This window comes from Macrotis lagotis, chromosome X, assembly GCF_037893015.1.
Source record: "Macrotis lagotis isolate mMagLag1 chromosome X, bilby.v1.9.chrom.fasta, whole genome shotgun sequence".
NCBI classification, from domain to species: domain Eukaryota; kingdom Metazoa; phylum Chordata; class Mammalia; order Peramelemorphia; family Peramelidae; genus Macrotis; species Macrotis lagotis.
In genome coordinates, this window is record NC_133666.1 from 644,344,181 (window position 1) to 644,362,042 (window position 17,862).

A 17,862-nucleotide genomic window follows, 5' to 3' on the forward strand; every position below is an offset into this window, starting at 1 on the left:
GAGTCCACGAAGTGGCTAGAAAACTCCATCTTGGAAGACAAGCAAAAGCTTGTATTTTATCCTAGAGACAATAGGGAACTACTGATTGTTGAGCAAGTGTGTGTGCCATGGTCACAACTGTCCTTTTTTTAGAAAGATCTATTTTGCAATTCTGTGGGTTTGTATCATTGGAAAGAATTTCCAACAAAATCATAAATCTATATATTTGAGAGTGGTGGATGGACAGTTGAGGCAGGGAAACCAATTAGGAGGCTTCTTCAACAGGCCGCCAGCCACAAGGATGCTGGCACTGCTGTCAACATGGCTGAGCCAGTTTTGCTTCCTTACCTGCCCTCGCTTTATTCCAAAGTAACGTGCTACTGGGTCTCCGGCCTGGATTCTAGGCAGTTGGTTTTCCCGAAGCTTACTGATGAATAGTGAAGGAAAAACTAACCCTTTAGACCTGCTAAAGTGCCTAGTCCTATGGCAATGCTCCACACCACCACCACCCACAAGGCACATTCTCAGCCATTCCTAACTTATGATGTCTGGAAGGAAAGGGGCTGTCGACAAGGAGAGCATGAAGGATACTATCTTGCCAGCAGCTCAGTTACTTCTTCTTTTGTCATAACAACGTGCTCTGGAACCAGCTGTAAGAGCAATCCACAAGTTATGAAATTAGAAGGAAAATCAAAGGTGGCAAAGCTCACGTGAATTTCTAGACTAGAAATCTAGTTAGAAAGAGCCCTCGCAATGTGCGCAGTCTGTGCTCTCAGGATAAGCCTGGGGAATCTCACCTCTCAATCCACACAAGCCTTTCTTAAGTGCCTATTGTAAGCCAGGTGCTTGTGGATACAAAGCTAGGAAAGGAGACCAAGGCCTGCTCCCAGGCTGCAGCTGGGAGCCACTAGCCTTGTACACTGGCTTCATGTCCAAATCTGAAGCCAAACTACGTCCATCACAGCACTGCTCTGGATGAGGGTCGACAGATGCAACCCAGCATGCCTGACCCTGCTAAACCAGGATCCCCCTCATGCTCTTCACCTTTAGACCAACAGTTCCTGAGGGTAGAGCCTACAAGTGCTCACCTTCCTATTTTTATTCCTGGCACACAACCTATAGGAAGCACTTAACAAAATGCTTAGGGAAGACTGACCCTAGCTTGGCTAGGCTTTGCTCCTTGCACCTCCATGTTCTTGATCACCCCAACAGCTCTTCAAGCACCCCAGCTCCTCCTGCCTCCACCTCCCTTTTCCATATCCCTCTGTCCTTGAAATCAACTTCCACCTCAAGGAAGATGGCCATCTTCCCCCCCTCATTCTGAAGTATAGCAGCCCGGGAATGAGCCCTTCACTTTTATATCAGCTCCCTCCACGAGAGGAGCAGCTGGGAAGAGCGCTGCCCTTTGAATAGAGGCAGGTCTGGGGGCCTGTCAGTTCTCAGTCATGGGGCTTTGCATAAGCCTCCTTCTCTCTCGAGGTCTGAGATGGAACATCAACTCTAAGGTCCATTTGAGAATCTGCTCTTTTAGAGCAGATGCCTGAGTAAACATTTCTTAGGAACATACTACTTTTGATACACAAGAGTAGACTGGTCCTATACTTCACGATTCTTTTTTTTCCTAATGAGTTTGCTGAGAGTGACTTACCTCATGTTCAGTGATATTGATGAGCAGCTCCTGCTGTAGAAACTGTTCCAGAATATACTTGGGAGCCATGTCAACCAGGGACTGAAAAAAAAGAAACCAACACTAAGCAAAGTCCAGTTCTCTTATTGTAGGACTCAGATGGAATTTCACCGGTCAAAGATTTTTGACCTGATTCTATCAGTATTTCTATATGACACTGGAGAAATCTATGAAGCTGAGTTTCTTCTTTTATAAAATAAGGGAGACCCATCAAAAAAATAAAATAAAGAGGAAAAGACTCACATGTTCAAAACTATTTATGAGACAACCCCATTACCTTGTAAAAAAATTTATAAGAACTTTTTTATTATGGCAGAAAACTGCAAACTAGAGGAGTGGCTATCAATTGAGAATAAGCTGAACAAAGTATGGTCCATGAATGTAATGGAATATTGCTACACAATAAAAAATGACAGAAGGGAATTTTCTAGGAAAATAAAGTGGGGGAAAAACAAAAATAGCAAATCAGTTTATTTTTTAATAAGGGGTAGAATAATCTAGAAATCTTTAATTCTTAAATTCTTTCTCAACAACCAGCAACAAAGCTCTCCTATCACTACAGCAGCTCCAAAAAACAATTTGCTAGATCCAAAGTCAAGTCCTCCCTCTGCAGAAAAGAAAACTGAAGTTCACAGAAGTTCAGTGACTTCTTCCAAGAGTGACTTCTTCCAAGTTACAGAGGGATAAAGTGTGGCTGACAGGCCCTGGACTTGGTGACATGGATGCACATATGCAACCAGGGCAGCAAAGGGCCAATAGGGTTCAGAATGAAAAAACTTAAGAATGGGCAGAGAGGTGGCAATTGATAGAGCACCTAGAATCAGGAGGGCCTGAGTTTAAATCTGGCCTCAAACACTTGATGCTTAGTAGCTGCATGACCCTGGGCAAAGTCATTTAATTGCATCACATTTAAAGAAAAAGAAACAGAAATTAAAGAGGCTGTCACTCCAAGGCTTCATGTCTCCCATGAGCATTTTCTTCCAGAAGACAAGTGGAAATCATGGAAAGCATGCCAAGTGCATTAGGAAAGTGAAACTACTGTGAGCAGCTGGTCTGATCTGTTGTCTGTGCACTCACGTTTCCCTCCATCAATACCAAACTGGAAGAAAGGCCAAGGAGGAGACAAAAATCACAGTAGTACCAACCATACTTCTTCCAATAATTCACTGAACGGTAGTGACTAGACAAAGAACCAGACCATGATTCTGATGATCTCTTACTTCTAAGGAAATATGAATTCATGTTAAACTTGGAGAAGAAAGGTGGCCTCTCTAAGCAGAAAGAGCACAAGTTTCAGAGGATTCAGAAGAATCCTTTAGTCAAAGGCTGTTGTCACCCCTATTTCACATAGAAGGAAACAGAGACTTGGAGAAGTACCTTGGGCAAAATCAAACAACCAGGAGAGATGGGACATGTGGAGGAGGTAGATGGCAAGCCTTTCCAATAACTTCTACTCTATTTAAATCCTTAAATGGACTGACTGGCTTAATTACAGAATCAAAAAAAGGGTCCTCCCTGAAGTTGTGCCCCACACAAAGGTGAAGAGTAAAGGGCTGAGGATAACCAAGAGCACTGGCCTATTCTACTCCCCAATCATAGCCAGACTACTACTGTGGTTTTACAACTGTTCTAGCAGCAAGAAGAGAAAACAAGTGTGCGTCTCTTCACACTTGAACCAAACAGGAAGTGGTTAAGTGTTCTCAACTGTTCAGTCACTTCCTTGTTTGGATGCTCCAACTCTGAGTGAGAGAATAGTTTCTCAAGCTGGCTCTGCATTGTGAGAGTCTTCTTCCAACTAGAGAAGGCTCAGAAATGCTGGTAAAGACAATTCAAAAAAAAAAATCTTAGCTTCTAAAAGCCGGCTAAGGGAAAGATCATAGTTTCTCTCTCCTCTGGTCCTGCAGGTTCTGAGTACCTGCTTAGCAGAGGGTGTCATGCCTTGTTGTACCACGATGAGGGCCCTGGTGATGTTCTCCTCCTGCATCCGCTGGCAGTACATCTTTATGGTCTTGATTCCAACCTTTGGTTCCTCTAGAAGGATAAAACACAAGACTATATTCAACTACAATCATCATTTTCACCTTGAGGATCCTTATTCTTTTGAATCATTTTGTCTCTACTGATCCAAAGTTCTTCCTTTTTCTCACACTAAATGTAGAATTCACTATTTCAAGAACCCATTTTTCAGTTAGGTCTTCCCTCCCAAAATGATACTGTTTGCTACCCATATATTAGTGGGTCATTTCCTTAATTGAGATATCCAATATGATGAGCTTCTCTGAAATGATGCTGGGTCAATATTTTAAAAATTTCCAATTTAGTAGGACTAACCAAAGCTCAAGTTCCACTGGCAAAGCCATCAAACATCTAAGGACTCTTACCTGCAATGATAACAAAGCTAACGAAGTTGTCCTGATCTGGTCACTGGACTGAGATGGCTCCGAAGGAGAAAGTGAGACTAGTGACTTAACACAGTTCCCCATCCCCTTCAAATCCAATTCACATGCTTGTCACCGCATCACCTTCTTGATGCTATGGTTCTTTTTGAGAAGCTAATTAGCTTCTGAGCAGTACAATTTCTAGGACTTTAGTATCCCTTACTTCCATGCCAAAAGCAACAGGCAGCATTGTGGACAGGAGAAAACATGGGGCATGAAGGCAGAAGCTGGCAAGTCTATCCTACTCTTTAGGCGCTACTACCACAGTTTGGGGAGCCTGTGAAATGGAGCCGAAATTGATCTCTGAGGTTCCTTTCCATTCTATTATGACAATACTGAGGGAAAACCAGATTTGAAACAGACAGAAATGGCTTTCAGTGAATAGGTCTACCCCCAAAGGAACTCCAGTTTACACCCAACTTCACAGTCCATGAACCAGAAGCAGCTCTGGCAGGGAGGGGAAATGAAGATAAACATCAAGATCCCGATCCCAACCCCAAGCCCCAGGACCAGTATTATCTGGGAGAAAAGCAGGGAGTTCACCTGGAAGCTCACACACTGGACCAGAGAGTGCTCTTATCTTATAGACCTGCAAGGTGTGGTCAAAGGGCAAAATTCAACTCACAGAACTCACACTAGCACATTACATCCACATTTTTATAAAATGTTTTCTTCCCAACAGCCCCAACTAGGTAGAAATTATAACTATTGTATCAATTCCATTTTTAAGCATTAAGAATCTAAATCTTGTTGCTAACCAATTTCTAAAGCCATGTGCCCCCTGCCTCCCAAAATTGTAGACTAGGAAATATATTTAATTGATTTTGCAAGATAATGGGTTCTCACTCTGCTTTACCTGGGAAGAAGACAAACATTTGGTCTGTGGGGTCATCATTGTGGGCCACCAATACAGTAAGATCAGTGCGTCGTGGTCGTCCTTCACTGGGCTTATCGCCAAACTGAGCTTTGAACTCTTCCAAAGTCTGATCTAATTCATCCTGGGTCACCAAATAACCCCGATCATGACACAACTGTGAAAGAGTAAGACAGTCTTGTTAGAAGAGACTCCAAGAAAACATTCTGTCCACGAGTGCAGGGGATAGATACCTTCCTTTTATTTTGTCTATGAATGTACAGATCTCTCTCATGTCCTACCATTCAATATCTCTCATCAACTATCTAGAATTTCTCGCATGTCTAACCTGAATATTCTTGCTGTACATATCACTTCTTCATCCTGGATAACTGCTCAGTTGGGACATATTCAATGAGCATTATGTCAGCCCCATCCCAACTCCCTCAAAAGTTACTGCTTTCTGCTATCCCAAATCTGGTCTGTTTCTATATAGTGAAATACAATATCGACTTTGTAATCTTCTCATACTATAATTTCTACACCTCAGGCTCTGAAGGCAGATTAAATTTGTTCTTCCACCCAGGCTCTCATTTTACTTCAACAACATCTCTCCATCTAAAATTTTGTTACTTACTTGTTTGACAAAAGGATTTTGGAAAAGAGTTCCCATTTATAGAGTGCTTTAAGGTTTGCAAAGCACTTTATATAATACTTAATGGATTCTTAAAATAATCCTAAAGAACTAGATGCTAATATTATTCCCATGGTACAGGAGACAAAACAGATTCAGAGAAGTTAAGTGATTTGGCAATAGTCATAGACCTAGTTTCTGCCTGGGGCACAACTGAACTACAGCAGTTCTACTCTATCCTTCCTCCACTAAGAGAGCCATTCCTTGCCACAAAGACTAAAGGGAGTGGGGGGAAGGTGGGTAGAGGGAGGAAGCAACTCAGCAAAACCAACTCACATAAGAGGGATCTATTTAATATTTATTTATTCTCATTTTGTACAATTTTTTTAATACATTAATAAAATATACTTGTTTAAGAGTACGCAAAATACCACCCCCAAAAATATAGACTCACTTGAGCAATAAAGTAAAAGGGAGAGAAAAAAATGAAATAAAAAAATAATAGTAATAATTGTAGTTATGGCCAGGTGGCACAGTGGACGGAGCACCAGCTCTGGAGCCAGGAGCACCCAAGCCCATATCCAGCCCCATATACCCAACAATCACCCAGCTGTGTGACATGCAAGCCACCTCAACCCCACTGCCCTGCATGAACCTAATAAAGAAAAAGACCTAAAATAAAATAGTAATAATAGTAGGGGTGGCTGGGTGGTGGACAAAGCACTGGCCTTTGAGCCAGGAGCACCCGGGTAAAGAATCCAGCCTCAGACACCCAATGATCACCCTGCTATGCAGTCCCGTGCAGGTCACCCAGCCCCACTTGCCCTGCAGCCCCCCCCAAATAATAATAATAAAAAAAAAAAACATGCTTTAGTCTGTGTTCCAGCACCACCAACTCTGTCATGGGTGGATTACATTCTTTATGATAAGTCCATCACAAAAGTAACTTCCATATTTTTCCACCATTGCCACTGCTGATCGTAACTCCTTCCTTTCGTATTTCTCCACTACCATGTACTATATTTTCTCTCTCCTTTCACTGACTCTGATGTAGGGTAACTACAGCAACTGACAGATCCCCAGCCCTGGGGCCAAGAGGCCCCGAGCCGCCATACCACCCCTTAGGCCCAGCATCCACCTGGCCCTATGGTCCCGGACAGGCCATCCAATCCCAGCCCCTTGCAAGAAGTAAAAAAGAAAATGTGTTATATCTGACCACTCTCCCCCCAGGGTCCGTTCTCTCCTCCATCACTCACATCCCCACCCCTTCCCCCATCCCCCCTTCTTACTCCAGATGCCTATACCCCATTGAGTCTATATGCTGTTTCCTTTCCTAGCTACCTCTGAGGAGGGTGTAGTTTCCCTCATTCCCCCTTGCCTTCCCCCCTTTCCATATCATTGCAATAGCTCATTGTAATAAAGAAAAATCTTATATGAAATATCTTGGTCTATTCCCCCCTCCCTTTTCTTTCTCCCATTACATTTCCCTTTTATCTATTGACTCCATTTTTACACCATATTTTATCTTCAAATTCAGCTTTCTCCTGTGCTTCATCTATAAAAGCTCCTTCTACCAGCCCTGTTAATTGAGAAGGTTCATATGAATATTATCAGTCATTTTTCTATACAGGAATACATGCAGTTCATCGTTAAGTCCCTCATATTTTCCTCTTCTCCTCTAATCTCTATGCTTCACCTGAATCCTATATTTGAAGATCAAATCTTCTGTTCAGCTCTGGTCATTCCAACAGGAACATTTGAAATTCCCCTGGTTCATTGAAAGTCCATCTTTTTCACTGGAAGAGGACATTCAGTTGTGCTGGGTAGTTGATTCTCGGTTGCATTCTAAGCTCTTTTGCCTTCCAGTATATTACATTCCAAGCCCTATGAGCTTTTAATGTAGTTGCTGCTAAGTCCTGTGTGATCCTGACTACAGCTCCACAGTATTTGAATTGTGTCCTTCTGGCTGCTTGTAATATTTTCTCTTTCAGTTGGGAGTTCTGGAACTTGGCTATAATATTCCTAGGGGTTGGTTTTTTGGGATCTTGTTCTTGGGGGGATCGATGGATTCTCTCTATTTCTATTTTGCCCTCTGCTTCTAGGATATCAGGGCAATTTTCCTGTAGTAATTCTTTGAAAATGATGTCAAGGCTCTTTTCCTGATCATGACTTTCAAGTATTCCAATAATTTTTAAATTATCTTTCCTAAGTCTGTTTTCCATATCAGTCGTTTTTTTCAATGAGATGTTTCACATTTTCTTCTAATTTTTCATTGTTTTTCTTTTGAAGTATTGAGTTCTGATTTCTCGTAAATTCATCAATCCCCCTGAGTTCTATTCTTTGTCTGAAGGATTTGTTTTCCTGAGAGTTTTCTTATCTCTTTTTCCATCTGGCCAATTTTGCTTTTTAAAGCATTCTTCTCCTCAATAACTTTTTGAACTGTTTTATCCATGTGACCTAAGCTGGTTTATAGCATGCTATTTTATTCAGCATTTTTTTGTATCTCCTTGACTAAGCTGCTGACTTCATTTTCATGTTTTTCCCGCATCTCTCTCATTTCTTTTCCCAGTTTTTATTCTAACTCCCTCATTTGATTTTCAAAGTCTTTTTGAGCTCTGTCATAATCTGAGCCCAATTTCTGTTTTTCTTGGAGTCTTTAGATGCAGGAGCTTGTGCTTCCTCATCTTCAGACTTGAGTGTTTTGACCCTTCTTGGGCTCATACGCAAAATATTTCTCAATGGTGTTCCTGTTTTTTTCTCTGCTTGCTCATTTTCCCAGCCTTAGCCTGTTTTGGGGGTGCTTCCTGAGCTTTTGGGACACTCCCACAAGGGTCTCAGTGTGTGAGGCTCTGTCCTCCCTCCTGATCTGTGAATGACCACAAGTGCACCCCTCTGCCACGGAGCTGAGGTGGGGGGAGGGGGCCCTGATGTTCTATGGGGGGGCCTAGACTGTGATCAGGATCTGAATGTGGTCAGAACCCAGTCCAGTTCCAGGGACAGAGGACAGAGCTCTGCAGTCTCTTTTCACTCCCCTCCCTAGGTTCAATGGGCTCATGCCCTGGGGGCTCCTGCTAACTGGCTCCACCTGCTTCTGTTTCCTGGATCTGGACTGCCTTGGCAATGCTGCTGCTCTGTGTGTGCCCTGAGGGCTGGGCTTCACATGCTGGCTCTGGCAGAGGTCCCCCCCACTGCAGTGAGCCACATCTCCCAGAGCTCTGGGACTACCTCCAGGAGGCTGAAGTTCTTTCAACTCTGGCAGGCCGCCCCCCCCCCCCCCCCCCCCCCCCCCGCCCCAGCAGAGCCTTTCTGCTCTTTTCCGGGTTACCTTTATGAGAACTGCCTCCCTGGGTCCCTCTGTGGGTTCTGTCTCTCGAAAATTTAGTTAGAGTCCTTATAAGTTTTATGAGAGAGCGCCTAAGAGAAGCTCCTCTCTTGTAGCCATCTTGGCTCCACCCCTTCCGATTTCCCAGAAGGATCTATTTAAAACCATTAACAAGCATTACATGTAACAGGGATAAGCTAGAAACATTCCCAATAAGATTGGGGTGAAACAAGGATGCCCATTATCACCACTAGTTTTCAGTATAGTAATAGAAATGTTAGCTTTAGCAATAAGAGAAAAAAATTGAACGAATTAGAATAAGTAATAAGTAATGAGGAAACAAAACTTTCATTCTTTCCCATATAATATGATGGTACCACACTTAAGAGAATCTTAGAAAATCATCTAACAATTACTTGAAACAATTAGCAACTTTACTAAATGTAGGATAGAAAATAAACCTACAAAAATCATCAGCATTTCTACATGTTACCAAAAGACAGCAGCAAGATATAGAAAGAGAAATTCCTTTCAAAGTAATTGTAGACAACATAAAATATTTGGGAGTCTACCTGCTAAGGTAGACTCAGAAACTATATGAAAATAACTATAAAACACTTTTCACAAAAATAAAATCAGATCTAAATAACTGAGCAAATGTCAATTGCTCATAGGGAGGTTGAACTAACATAATAAAAAAAATTAACAATTCGGGGCAGCTAGCTGGTGCAGTGGATAGAGCACCAGCCTTGGAGTCAGGAAGGAGTACCTGGGTTCAAATCCAGTCTCAGACACTTAATAATTACCTAGCTGTGTGGTTTTGGGCAAGCCAATTAACCCCACTGCCTTGCAAAAACTTAAAAAAGGTTGCCTAGTCATAGCAGGTCTAAAATTATATTATAAAGCATTAGTCATCAAAACTGGTACTGGCTAAGAAACAGTGGTAGAGCAGTGGAATAGATTAGGCGCAATAGAAACAGCAGCAAATGACTACAATCATTTGCTGTTTGATAAACTCAAAGACTCTAGCTTCAAGGATAAGAACTTACTCTTTGATAAAAACTGCTGGGAAAATTGGAAGATTGTATAGCAGAAACTAGGCATACCCCTCGATCTGCATCTTACACCTTTTATACCAAGATAAGGTAGAAATAGGTACAGAATTTAGACATGAAGGGTGATACCATGAGCCAATTAGGAAAACAAAGAATAGTTTTGTCAGATCTAGGAAAGGGGAGTAGTTTATTACCAAAGAAGAGATAGAGAATATTATAAAATGCAAAATGGATAATTTTGATTACATTAAATTGAAAAGTTTTTGTACAAATAAAACCAATACAACCAAAATTAAAAGGAAGGCAGTAAGCTGGGAAACAATTTTTACAAGTGTTGTTTCTGTTAATGGAGTAATTTCTAAAACATATAGAGAAATGAGTCAAATTTATAAGAATATGTCATTCCCACACTGATAAATGGTGAAAGGGTATGGAAAAGCAATTCTCAGATGAAGAGATTAAAGCTATTAATAGTCATATGAAAAAGTCTTTAAATCATTATTGATTAGAGAAATACAAATTAAAACAACTCTTGAGGGACAACTAGGTGGTACAGTGGACAGAGCACTGGTTTTGGAGTCAGGAGTACCTGAATTCAAATCTGGCTTCAGACACTCAATAATTGTCTAGCTGTGTGACCTTGGGCAAGTCACATAACCCTATTGCCTTAAATTAAAAACAGCTCTTGAGATACTACCTCACATCTATCACATTGGGCAATATGACTAAAAAAAAATGATCAATGTTGGGAGAGAATATGGGAAAACTGGGATAACTAAAATGTATGGTTGGGGACATTGTCACCTGATCCAGCTTTTCTGCAGTGCAATTTAGAACTATGTTCAAAGGGCAATAAAAATGTGCATACCTTTGATCCAGCAATACCACTACTAGGTCTGTATCCCAAAGAGATCACAAAAAAAGAGTTAAAAACCCTTATGGACAAAAATATTTATAGCAGTTTTTGTAGGGGGAAAAGAACTGAAAATTGAGGGGATGCTCATCAATTGGGGAATGGCTGAACAAATTGTGGTATATAAATGTGATGGAACGCTACTGTTCTATAATAAATCATAAGGGATGAGACCTTCAGAAAGCCTGGAAAGACTTGCATAAACTCATGTTGAGTGAAGTGAGCAGAACCAGAACACTGTACACACTAACAGCAACAATGGATGATGATCAACTACGATGGATTTGTTCATTCCAGCAGCACAGTAATAAAAGACAATTCTAAAAGATTTGTGATGGCGGTGCAGCTAGGTGGCACAGTGGATAGAACACCAACCTGTAGTAAGGAGAAACTGAGTTCAAATCCAGCCTCAGACACTTAACAATTACTTAGCTGTGTGACCTTGGGCAAATCATGTAACTCACATTGCTTTGCAAAAAAAAAAAAAAAAAAATTGTGATGGAAAATATCATTCATATCCAGAGAAGGAATCAAGGAGTTTAACTGTAGACCAAAACTTAGAATCTTTGATTTTTAAAAGCTGTCTTATGCTTCTGCAATGAAGTGGGGGGGGGGGGGGGGAGGTGAGCCTTCATTCTCATCAGAAATGGCTCAGAGAGGAAATAATATACATACTCAATAGGGTATAAAAATCTATCTTATCCTAGAGAAAAAATGAGAGAAAAGGGATGGGAGAAGAGGGACGGGGAAGGCGGGGAGGTGATAGAAGAGAGGGAAGATCATGGAAAATGTAGTCAGATACAACTGATGAAGGGAAAGAGAGAATAGAATAAACGGGAGTAGGGAGGAATAGAATGGAGAGTAATACAGTTAACAGCAGTAACTGTGAGGGAAAAAATATTGAAGCAACTTCTCTGATGGATTTATGATAAAGAATGCAACCATCCCAGAGACAGAGTCAATGGTATCTGAACACAAACTAAAGTATATTTTTTTCCTCTAATTTCATTTCTCTTGTGGTTTCTCTATCATTTTTGAGGGGGAGGGAGGTTTATGTTTACTTTCACAACAAAATTATTGTAATAATGTGAAAATAAAAGTTTCTTTATGTATTGCTTTTTTCCCAATGTTTTCCCCCTATATCAATTTAATTCTTCTTTCACAACATGATTTAATATAGTTACACACAGATAACCTATATTAGATTACCTTCTGTCAAGTGGAGAGGGGAGGGAGAAAAATGTGAAACTCAAAACCTAAGAAAAAATGACTGCTGAAAACTATCTTTGCATATAGTTGGAAAAGTAAGTAAATAAAAATTAAAACAAAACTAACCCACATATAAACTGAGTCTAACAGTTTAGATAATGGCTACTGGGTCTGTAGCCCAAAAAGAGATCAAAAAGAGAGGAAAAAGGTCAGATATATAGACCAAAAATATTTATAGCCATTCTCTTTGTGGTAGCAAAGAACTGGAAACTGAGCAGATGCCCATCAACTGGGGAATGGCTGAACAACTTATAATATTTTATTTTATTTTTTTAGGTTTTTACAAGGCAAATGGGGTTAAGTGGCTTGCCCAAGACCACACAGCTAGGTGATCATTAAGTGTCTGAGAACAGATTTGAACCCAGGTACTCCTGACTCCAAGGCTGGTGCTTTATCCACTACGCCACCTAGCCACCCCTGAACAACTTTATAATCAATATGTTGGAATACTATTATGCTATAAGAAATGATGAAGGGGGAGGGGGCGGCAGCTAGATGGCACAGTGAAAAGAGCACCAGCCCTGGAGTCAGGAGTACCTGAGTTCAGAACTGACCTCAGACACTTAATAATTATCTAGCTGTGTGGCCTTGGGGAAGCCTTATTAACCCCTTTGTCTTGCAAAAAAAAACAAACTTTAAAACAAAAAGAAATGATGAAGGGGATACTTTCAGGACATATTAACTAATTCAAAGTAAAGTGAGCAGAACATTTTGTACAATAACAACAACATTAGGGGCAACTAGGTGGCACAGTAGATAGAGGACCAGCCTTGGAGTCAGGAGAACCTGAGTTCAAAACTGGTCTCAGACACTTAATTACATAGCCATGTGACCTTGGGCAATCCATTGCCTTGAAAAAAATTTTTAAAAACTTGAAAGACTTAGGAACTCTAATCACTATAATTCCAAAAGTCTCATGAAGCTATCTACCTCTAGGTAATGGACTCAATGCAAAGTGAAATTGTTTTTTCTTATACAAGGCTAATGGAGGAATTTGTAATGAGTTGTTTTTCCTTGTCTTCTCAATGGGTTGGGAAGAAATTTGAAACTAAAAATAAAATAATTTTTTTTAAAAAAAAATTGTAATGGGCGGCTAGGTGGCTTAGTGGATAAAGCACCAGTCTTGGAGTCAGGAGTACCTGGGTTCAAAATCCGGTCTGAGACACTTACTAATTAATTACCTAGCCGTGTGGCCTTGGGCAAGCCACTTAACCCCATTTGCCTTTCAAAAAAAAAAATTGTATAGTCAATGTTCTGGATCCATAGTCTTTCCTCCACATCTACAAAGAAAGGAAAGAAATGTATTTTCTCACTTTTTTCTTCCAGGTTAAATCTGGTCAGTTTAATTGCACAGGCTTCACTTTGTCTTGATCCATTCCATTTACATTGTCATAATCATTGTAAATATGGTTTTCCTTACTTCACTCTGCCTCACTTCATAAGTGTTCCTATCCACTTCTGAATTCTTCAAATTTGCTATTTATCTACAGCACACTTGTAGGAATCTGCTTTAGTTCCCAGCTCCTTGACACTAATAATGCATATGGTGGCCTGCCCCCCCTTTTTAATTTTTGCAAGGCAATGGGGTTAAGTGGCTTGCCCAAGGCCACACGGCTAGGTAATTATTAAGTGTCTGAGGCCGGATTTGAACTCAGGTACTCCTGACTCCAAGGCCAGTGCTCTATCCACTGCGCCACCTAACCACCCCACCACCCCTTATGGTAGTCTTTCTGTTTTTGATGCCTGATAGCCAAGATAAAAAGGAAACATATAAGACCAAAAACCATTCCCCAAAGGATGAGTGATCAAAAGACAAGTATTTTTCAATAGTGTTCATCATTTCGAAGAATGCTCTAAAAAACAAGAGAAATGCAATTTTTTTTGAATTCTGAGATTTCAACTCATACTCCTAAAATTCACAATTATTGGGAATAATCAATGTTGGAGAAGTGCAAAAAGACAGGTACACAATTTTAATGCTGACAGAACTATACAATAATCCAACCATTGTGAAAAGCAATTTGGATTTATACCAAAAAAAGTGACTAACATTTCCATATCCTATGCAGCAAAGAACCCTAAGGGAGGAAAGTAATAAGAGGTGAGTCTAGCTCATGCAAGGTGAGTCAAACCATTATCACTTCTACCACCCACCTCCCTTCAAACCTTAAAGGACATAGTTCAGTATCTTGAATCTAATGGAGGAAACAGCAAACAAACAAATATGCACATACAAGCTACATGTAGAATGAATAAGAATCAATGAAATGAAAGGCACTAGAATTAAGAAGGGTTGGAAAAGGATTCCTGTAAAAGATGGAATTTTGGTTGGACCTTCAGGAAGACAATTTACCAACTATATCTTCCTTGCCACCATAAATACCAACTGCTACTAATTATCAAGAGTCCCTGGAGGGACAATTTTGGGCTGTCTGCAATGGAGAATAGCATCTGTATCTAGATAAAGAACCGTGGAGTTTGAACAAAGTTCAAGGACTATTCCCTTTAATTTAGAAAAAAAAAACCAAACAGATATCTTATTGTCTGTCTGATCTTATTATCTCTTATACTTTTTGTTTCTTAAGGACATGATTTCTCTCTCATCACACTCAATCTGGATAAATGTATAACATGGAAACAAAGTAAAGAATTTCAAATGTTAGTCTTTACATTGCTTCCATGGTATACATTGATCTCAGTTCAATGTGATGACAGAGAACTCATATCCTTAAGGAAGAAAAATAAAGTATGAGATAGTAAAATTACATAATAAGAAGATGGGGGTAAAATTGTAAAACTCAAAATAAATAAAATCTTTAAAAAAAATTTTTTAAGAAGAGTGGAGGGGGGAGTGGCTAGGTGGCAAAGTGGATAGAGCACCATCCCTGGAGTCAGGAGTACTTGAGTTCAAATCAGGCCTCAGACACTTAATTACTTAGCTGTGTGGCCTTGGGCAAGCCACTTAACCCGTTTGCCTTGCAAAAAACCTAAAAAAAAAAGTCCCTGGAATGCCATAGTCCTTGGCGCCACTGATCCTGCTTTCAGTCTCATCCTAGGAAACAAGTCCTGTGGAGCTATGGCCTCCCAAATGCTGAGGGTGCTGCAGTCTTAAGTTACCGAAGACCCAGTTAAAAAGTACCTTTGTCAAACCAAAACTATTACAGTCAAATTAGAAAAAAAAAAAGCATTATATTATTATGTAATTTTATTATCTCATACTTTATTTTTCTTCCTTAAGGATTTGAGTTCTCTCATCACATTCAACTGAGATCAGTGTATACCATGGAACCAATATAAACACTAACAGAATGCCTTATGTGTGTGGGGGGAGCAAGAATGGGGAAAAAAATTTTTAAAACTCAAAATAAATAAAATCTTTCTTTAAAAAAAAAAAGGGAGAGGGGGCGGCTAGGTGGAGCAGTGGATAAAGCACCGGCCCTGGAGTCAGGAGGACCTGGGTTCAAATCCGATCTCAGACACTTAATCATTACCTAGCCGTGTGGCCTTGGGCAAGCCACTTAACCCCATTTGCCTTGCAAAAACTTAAAAGAAAAAAAAAAGGGAGAGTCCGTATCATAAATTGCCACGATTTTAGCAGGGGAGCCGCCCCGCAGCCTAAGGCCCACGGGAGCTTCCCCTCGCCTGCAGCCACAACCCTCTCCAGGGGCTCTCCTCCTTGCGCCTAGCCTAGTCTATCTGCACCGTCTGCATTAAGGACGGAGTAGGCATTTTCACAAATGCTTCTCAAGTTCATCCATTCAAGCGCCCACCGCAGGCCCAAACAGGAGAGATGGCAAGTGCCAGTCCCACACGGCCGCATGCTGCACCAGCAGACCTGGAAATGGAGGAGACGCCCCCGACCGCGGTGGCGCGCGGACATAGGCCGGAGGAAACCGTCCGGCCACCAGCGCGGGGAGGGACCGTGCGCCCCGCGGGGGCCAAAGGCGCCGAGCTTCGCTTCTCCCCGGCTTCCCCTCCGCGCCCTTCCCACAAGCCCCCGCGCGCCGCGCCGCGCCCCTCACGCGCCTCTCCCCCGGGGTCATGGGCCGCTACGTTCGTACCTGCATGATGGTCTTGCGGATTTTCCACAGTCGATACGTCTCCTCTTCGTCATCCATGGCACCTTCCGGTCGCCCGCAGAAGCCACTAAACCCTCTCGAGCTCTCCCGCAACGCGCGCTCCTCCGCGAGGTCCCTGCAGGAGGTGAGGAGGGCAACGCGCGAGGCCTAATATCGAGGCGACTGCGTCTGCGCGAGGCCCGGCGGTAGGCCCCATTGGTGCCTAGGCAGGGCTGTCCTCGGAGAATGCCTGAACGCAGAAGAGCAGGCGGTGCGGCGGACAAGCCGACTGCTCCGCGTTCCCGAGCCTGTGCTTAGTTGTTGGGTTTGAGGCTCTCGGCAACGTCCCACCCCCTGGAAGCTCTCGCGTGTCTTTAGGCGCAAAGGTGCCTGGGAGTTGTAGTTTTCCAAATTGTGGGTCCTCTTAAGTTTTGGCAGACCTGGGAGAGAGGAATGTCAACAAATATTAGGTTGGGTGGCTAAGTGGCGCAGTGGATAGAGCACCGGCCTTGGCGTCAGGAGGGCCTGAGTTCAAATTCAGCCTCAGACACTTAATAATGACCTAGCTGTGTGGCCTTGGGCAAGCCAATTAACTCCATTTGCCTTGCAAAAACCTTAAAAAAGAAAAAAAACAAATATTAGGTTTCTTCTGTATGCTCAGTGCCAAGACTGACACAAAATGTAGACAAGCCATTGCCCTCAAGGAGCTTTAATGGAGAATCATATCTATTTCATTTTATTGTGAAAACAGGCCCTTCTAAGTGATGTGTAGGGTCCATAGTCTGGGGGAGCAGGAAGTTTCAGAATCCGGATTTGCACTGTAAGAGCCTAATAAAGGTTGCCCATGCACATCCCCTTTGGTGAGGAAGATGTACTGACTGGTTAAAATCAAGAACAGTTTCATATACATATGAAAAATGCATCATCTAGACCATGGAAAATGAGCATATATAATAAAAAGGTCTACAAACATTACACAGGTGACATGCAACAAAATAGCAACAGGCAAGTGCTTATAGTACTTGCTCAATCCGGTTTGTAAAGGACTGTGAAATCTGAGATGAGAAAGAAAGACTAAAATATACAACAGTTTTTAAATGATTGGAATCATACAGAAATTACACATATAACACAGATCAGTGAGCAAGTATTAATATTTGTTTTATCATTTTTTAAATTTTCATGATGTCAGGGGAGGCTCTGCCTCCTCTGCCTCCCTTAACCCAAAGTCCCTGCAAAGAGATAGTCAAAGTTACTGTGCAATTAAATGGTTATCAGTCTCAATTTCACCTTCAGCATTTTACAAATACTGAGGAATAATGTCATCAGTTTATTCCAAGGAGTCAGTTTGTCCATTGGTCTTGGAGTCCAGGGAATCATAGAATCTTAGATTTGGAAAGGCCTTCAAAAGTTGTCTAGTTCTATCAGAACAGAAATCTTACATAGCAACCAGGGTCCCAGCTGTTAATTTATTTAAATTCCAGTTTACAAAAGAGGGATCATTTCCTTCTTATGGATTATCTGGTCCAAATCCATCTTCTCCATTTTACAGACCAGGGATTAGAGGCATAGAGTACTTAGTTGTTGAGTTAAGAATAAGTGAATTGTTGAAGTCACAGAGGCAGAATGCTAGAATCAGAATTTCAATTTAAGG

At 41.5% G+C, this 17,862-nt stretch overlaps 1 protein-coding gene across 7 annotated transcripts in view; it reads right to left on the reverse strand.

The window, feature by feature from the left end:
• Positions 1 to 17,862, reverse strand: part of POLR2E (RNA polymerase II, I and III subunit E) — a 34,168-nt gene that overhangs the window by 14,901 nt on the left and 1,405 nt on the right. For 4 of the 7 annotated variants that reach the window (XM_074204518.1, XM_074204515.1, XM_074204517.1 and 1 more), the window contains exons 2-7: positions 16,212 to 16,648; positions 4,961 to 5,135; positions 3,582 to 3,697; positions 1,628 to 1,708; positions 571 to 629; positions 328 to 406 (exon numbers count right to left, since the gene is read on the reverse strand). In XM_074204518.1, the coding sequence (XP_074060619.1) occupies positions 328 to 406; positions 571 to 629; positions 1,628 to 1,708; positions 3,582 to 3,697; positions 4,961 to 5,135; positions 16,212 to 16,268 (567 nt within the window). In that variant the 5' untranslated portion in view covers positions 16,269 to 16,648. Of the gene's footprint in view, positions 1 to 327; positions 407 to 570; positions 630 to 1,627; positions 1,709 to 3,581; positions 3,698 to 4,960; positions 5,136 to 8,916; positions 9,030 to 15,985; positions 16,064 to 16,211; positions 16,649 to 17,650; positions 17,736 to 17,862 lie in introns of those variants that run through there. The other 3 variants (XM_074204516.1, XM_074204519.1, XM_074204520.1) reach the window with 3 other exon arrangements.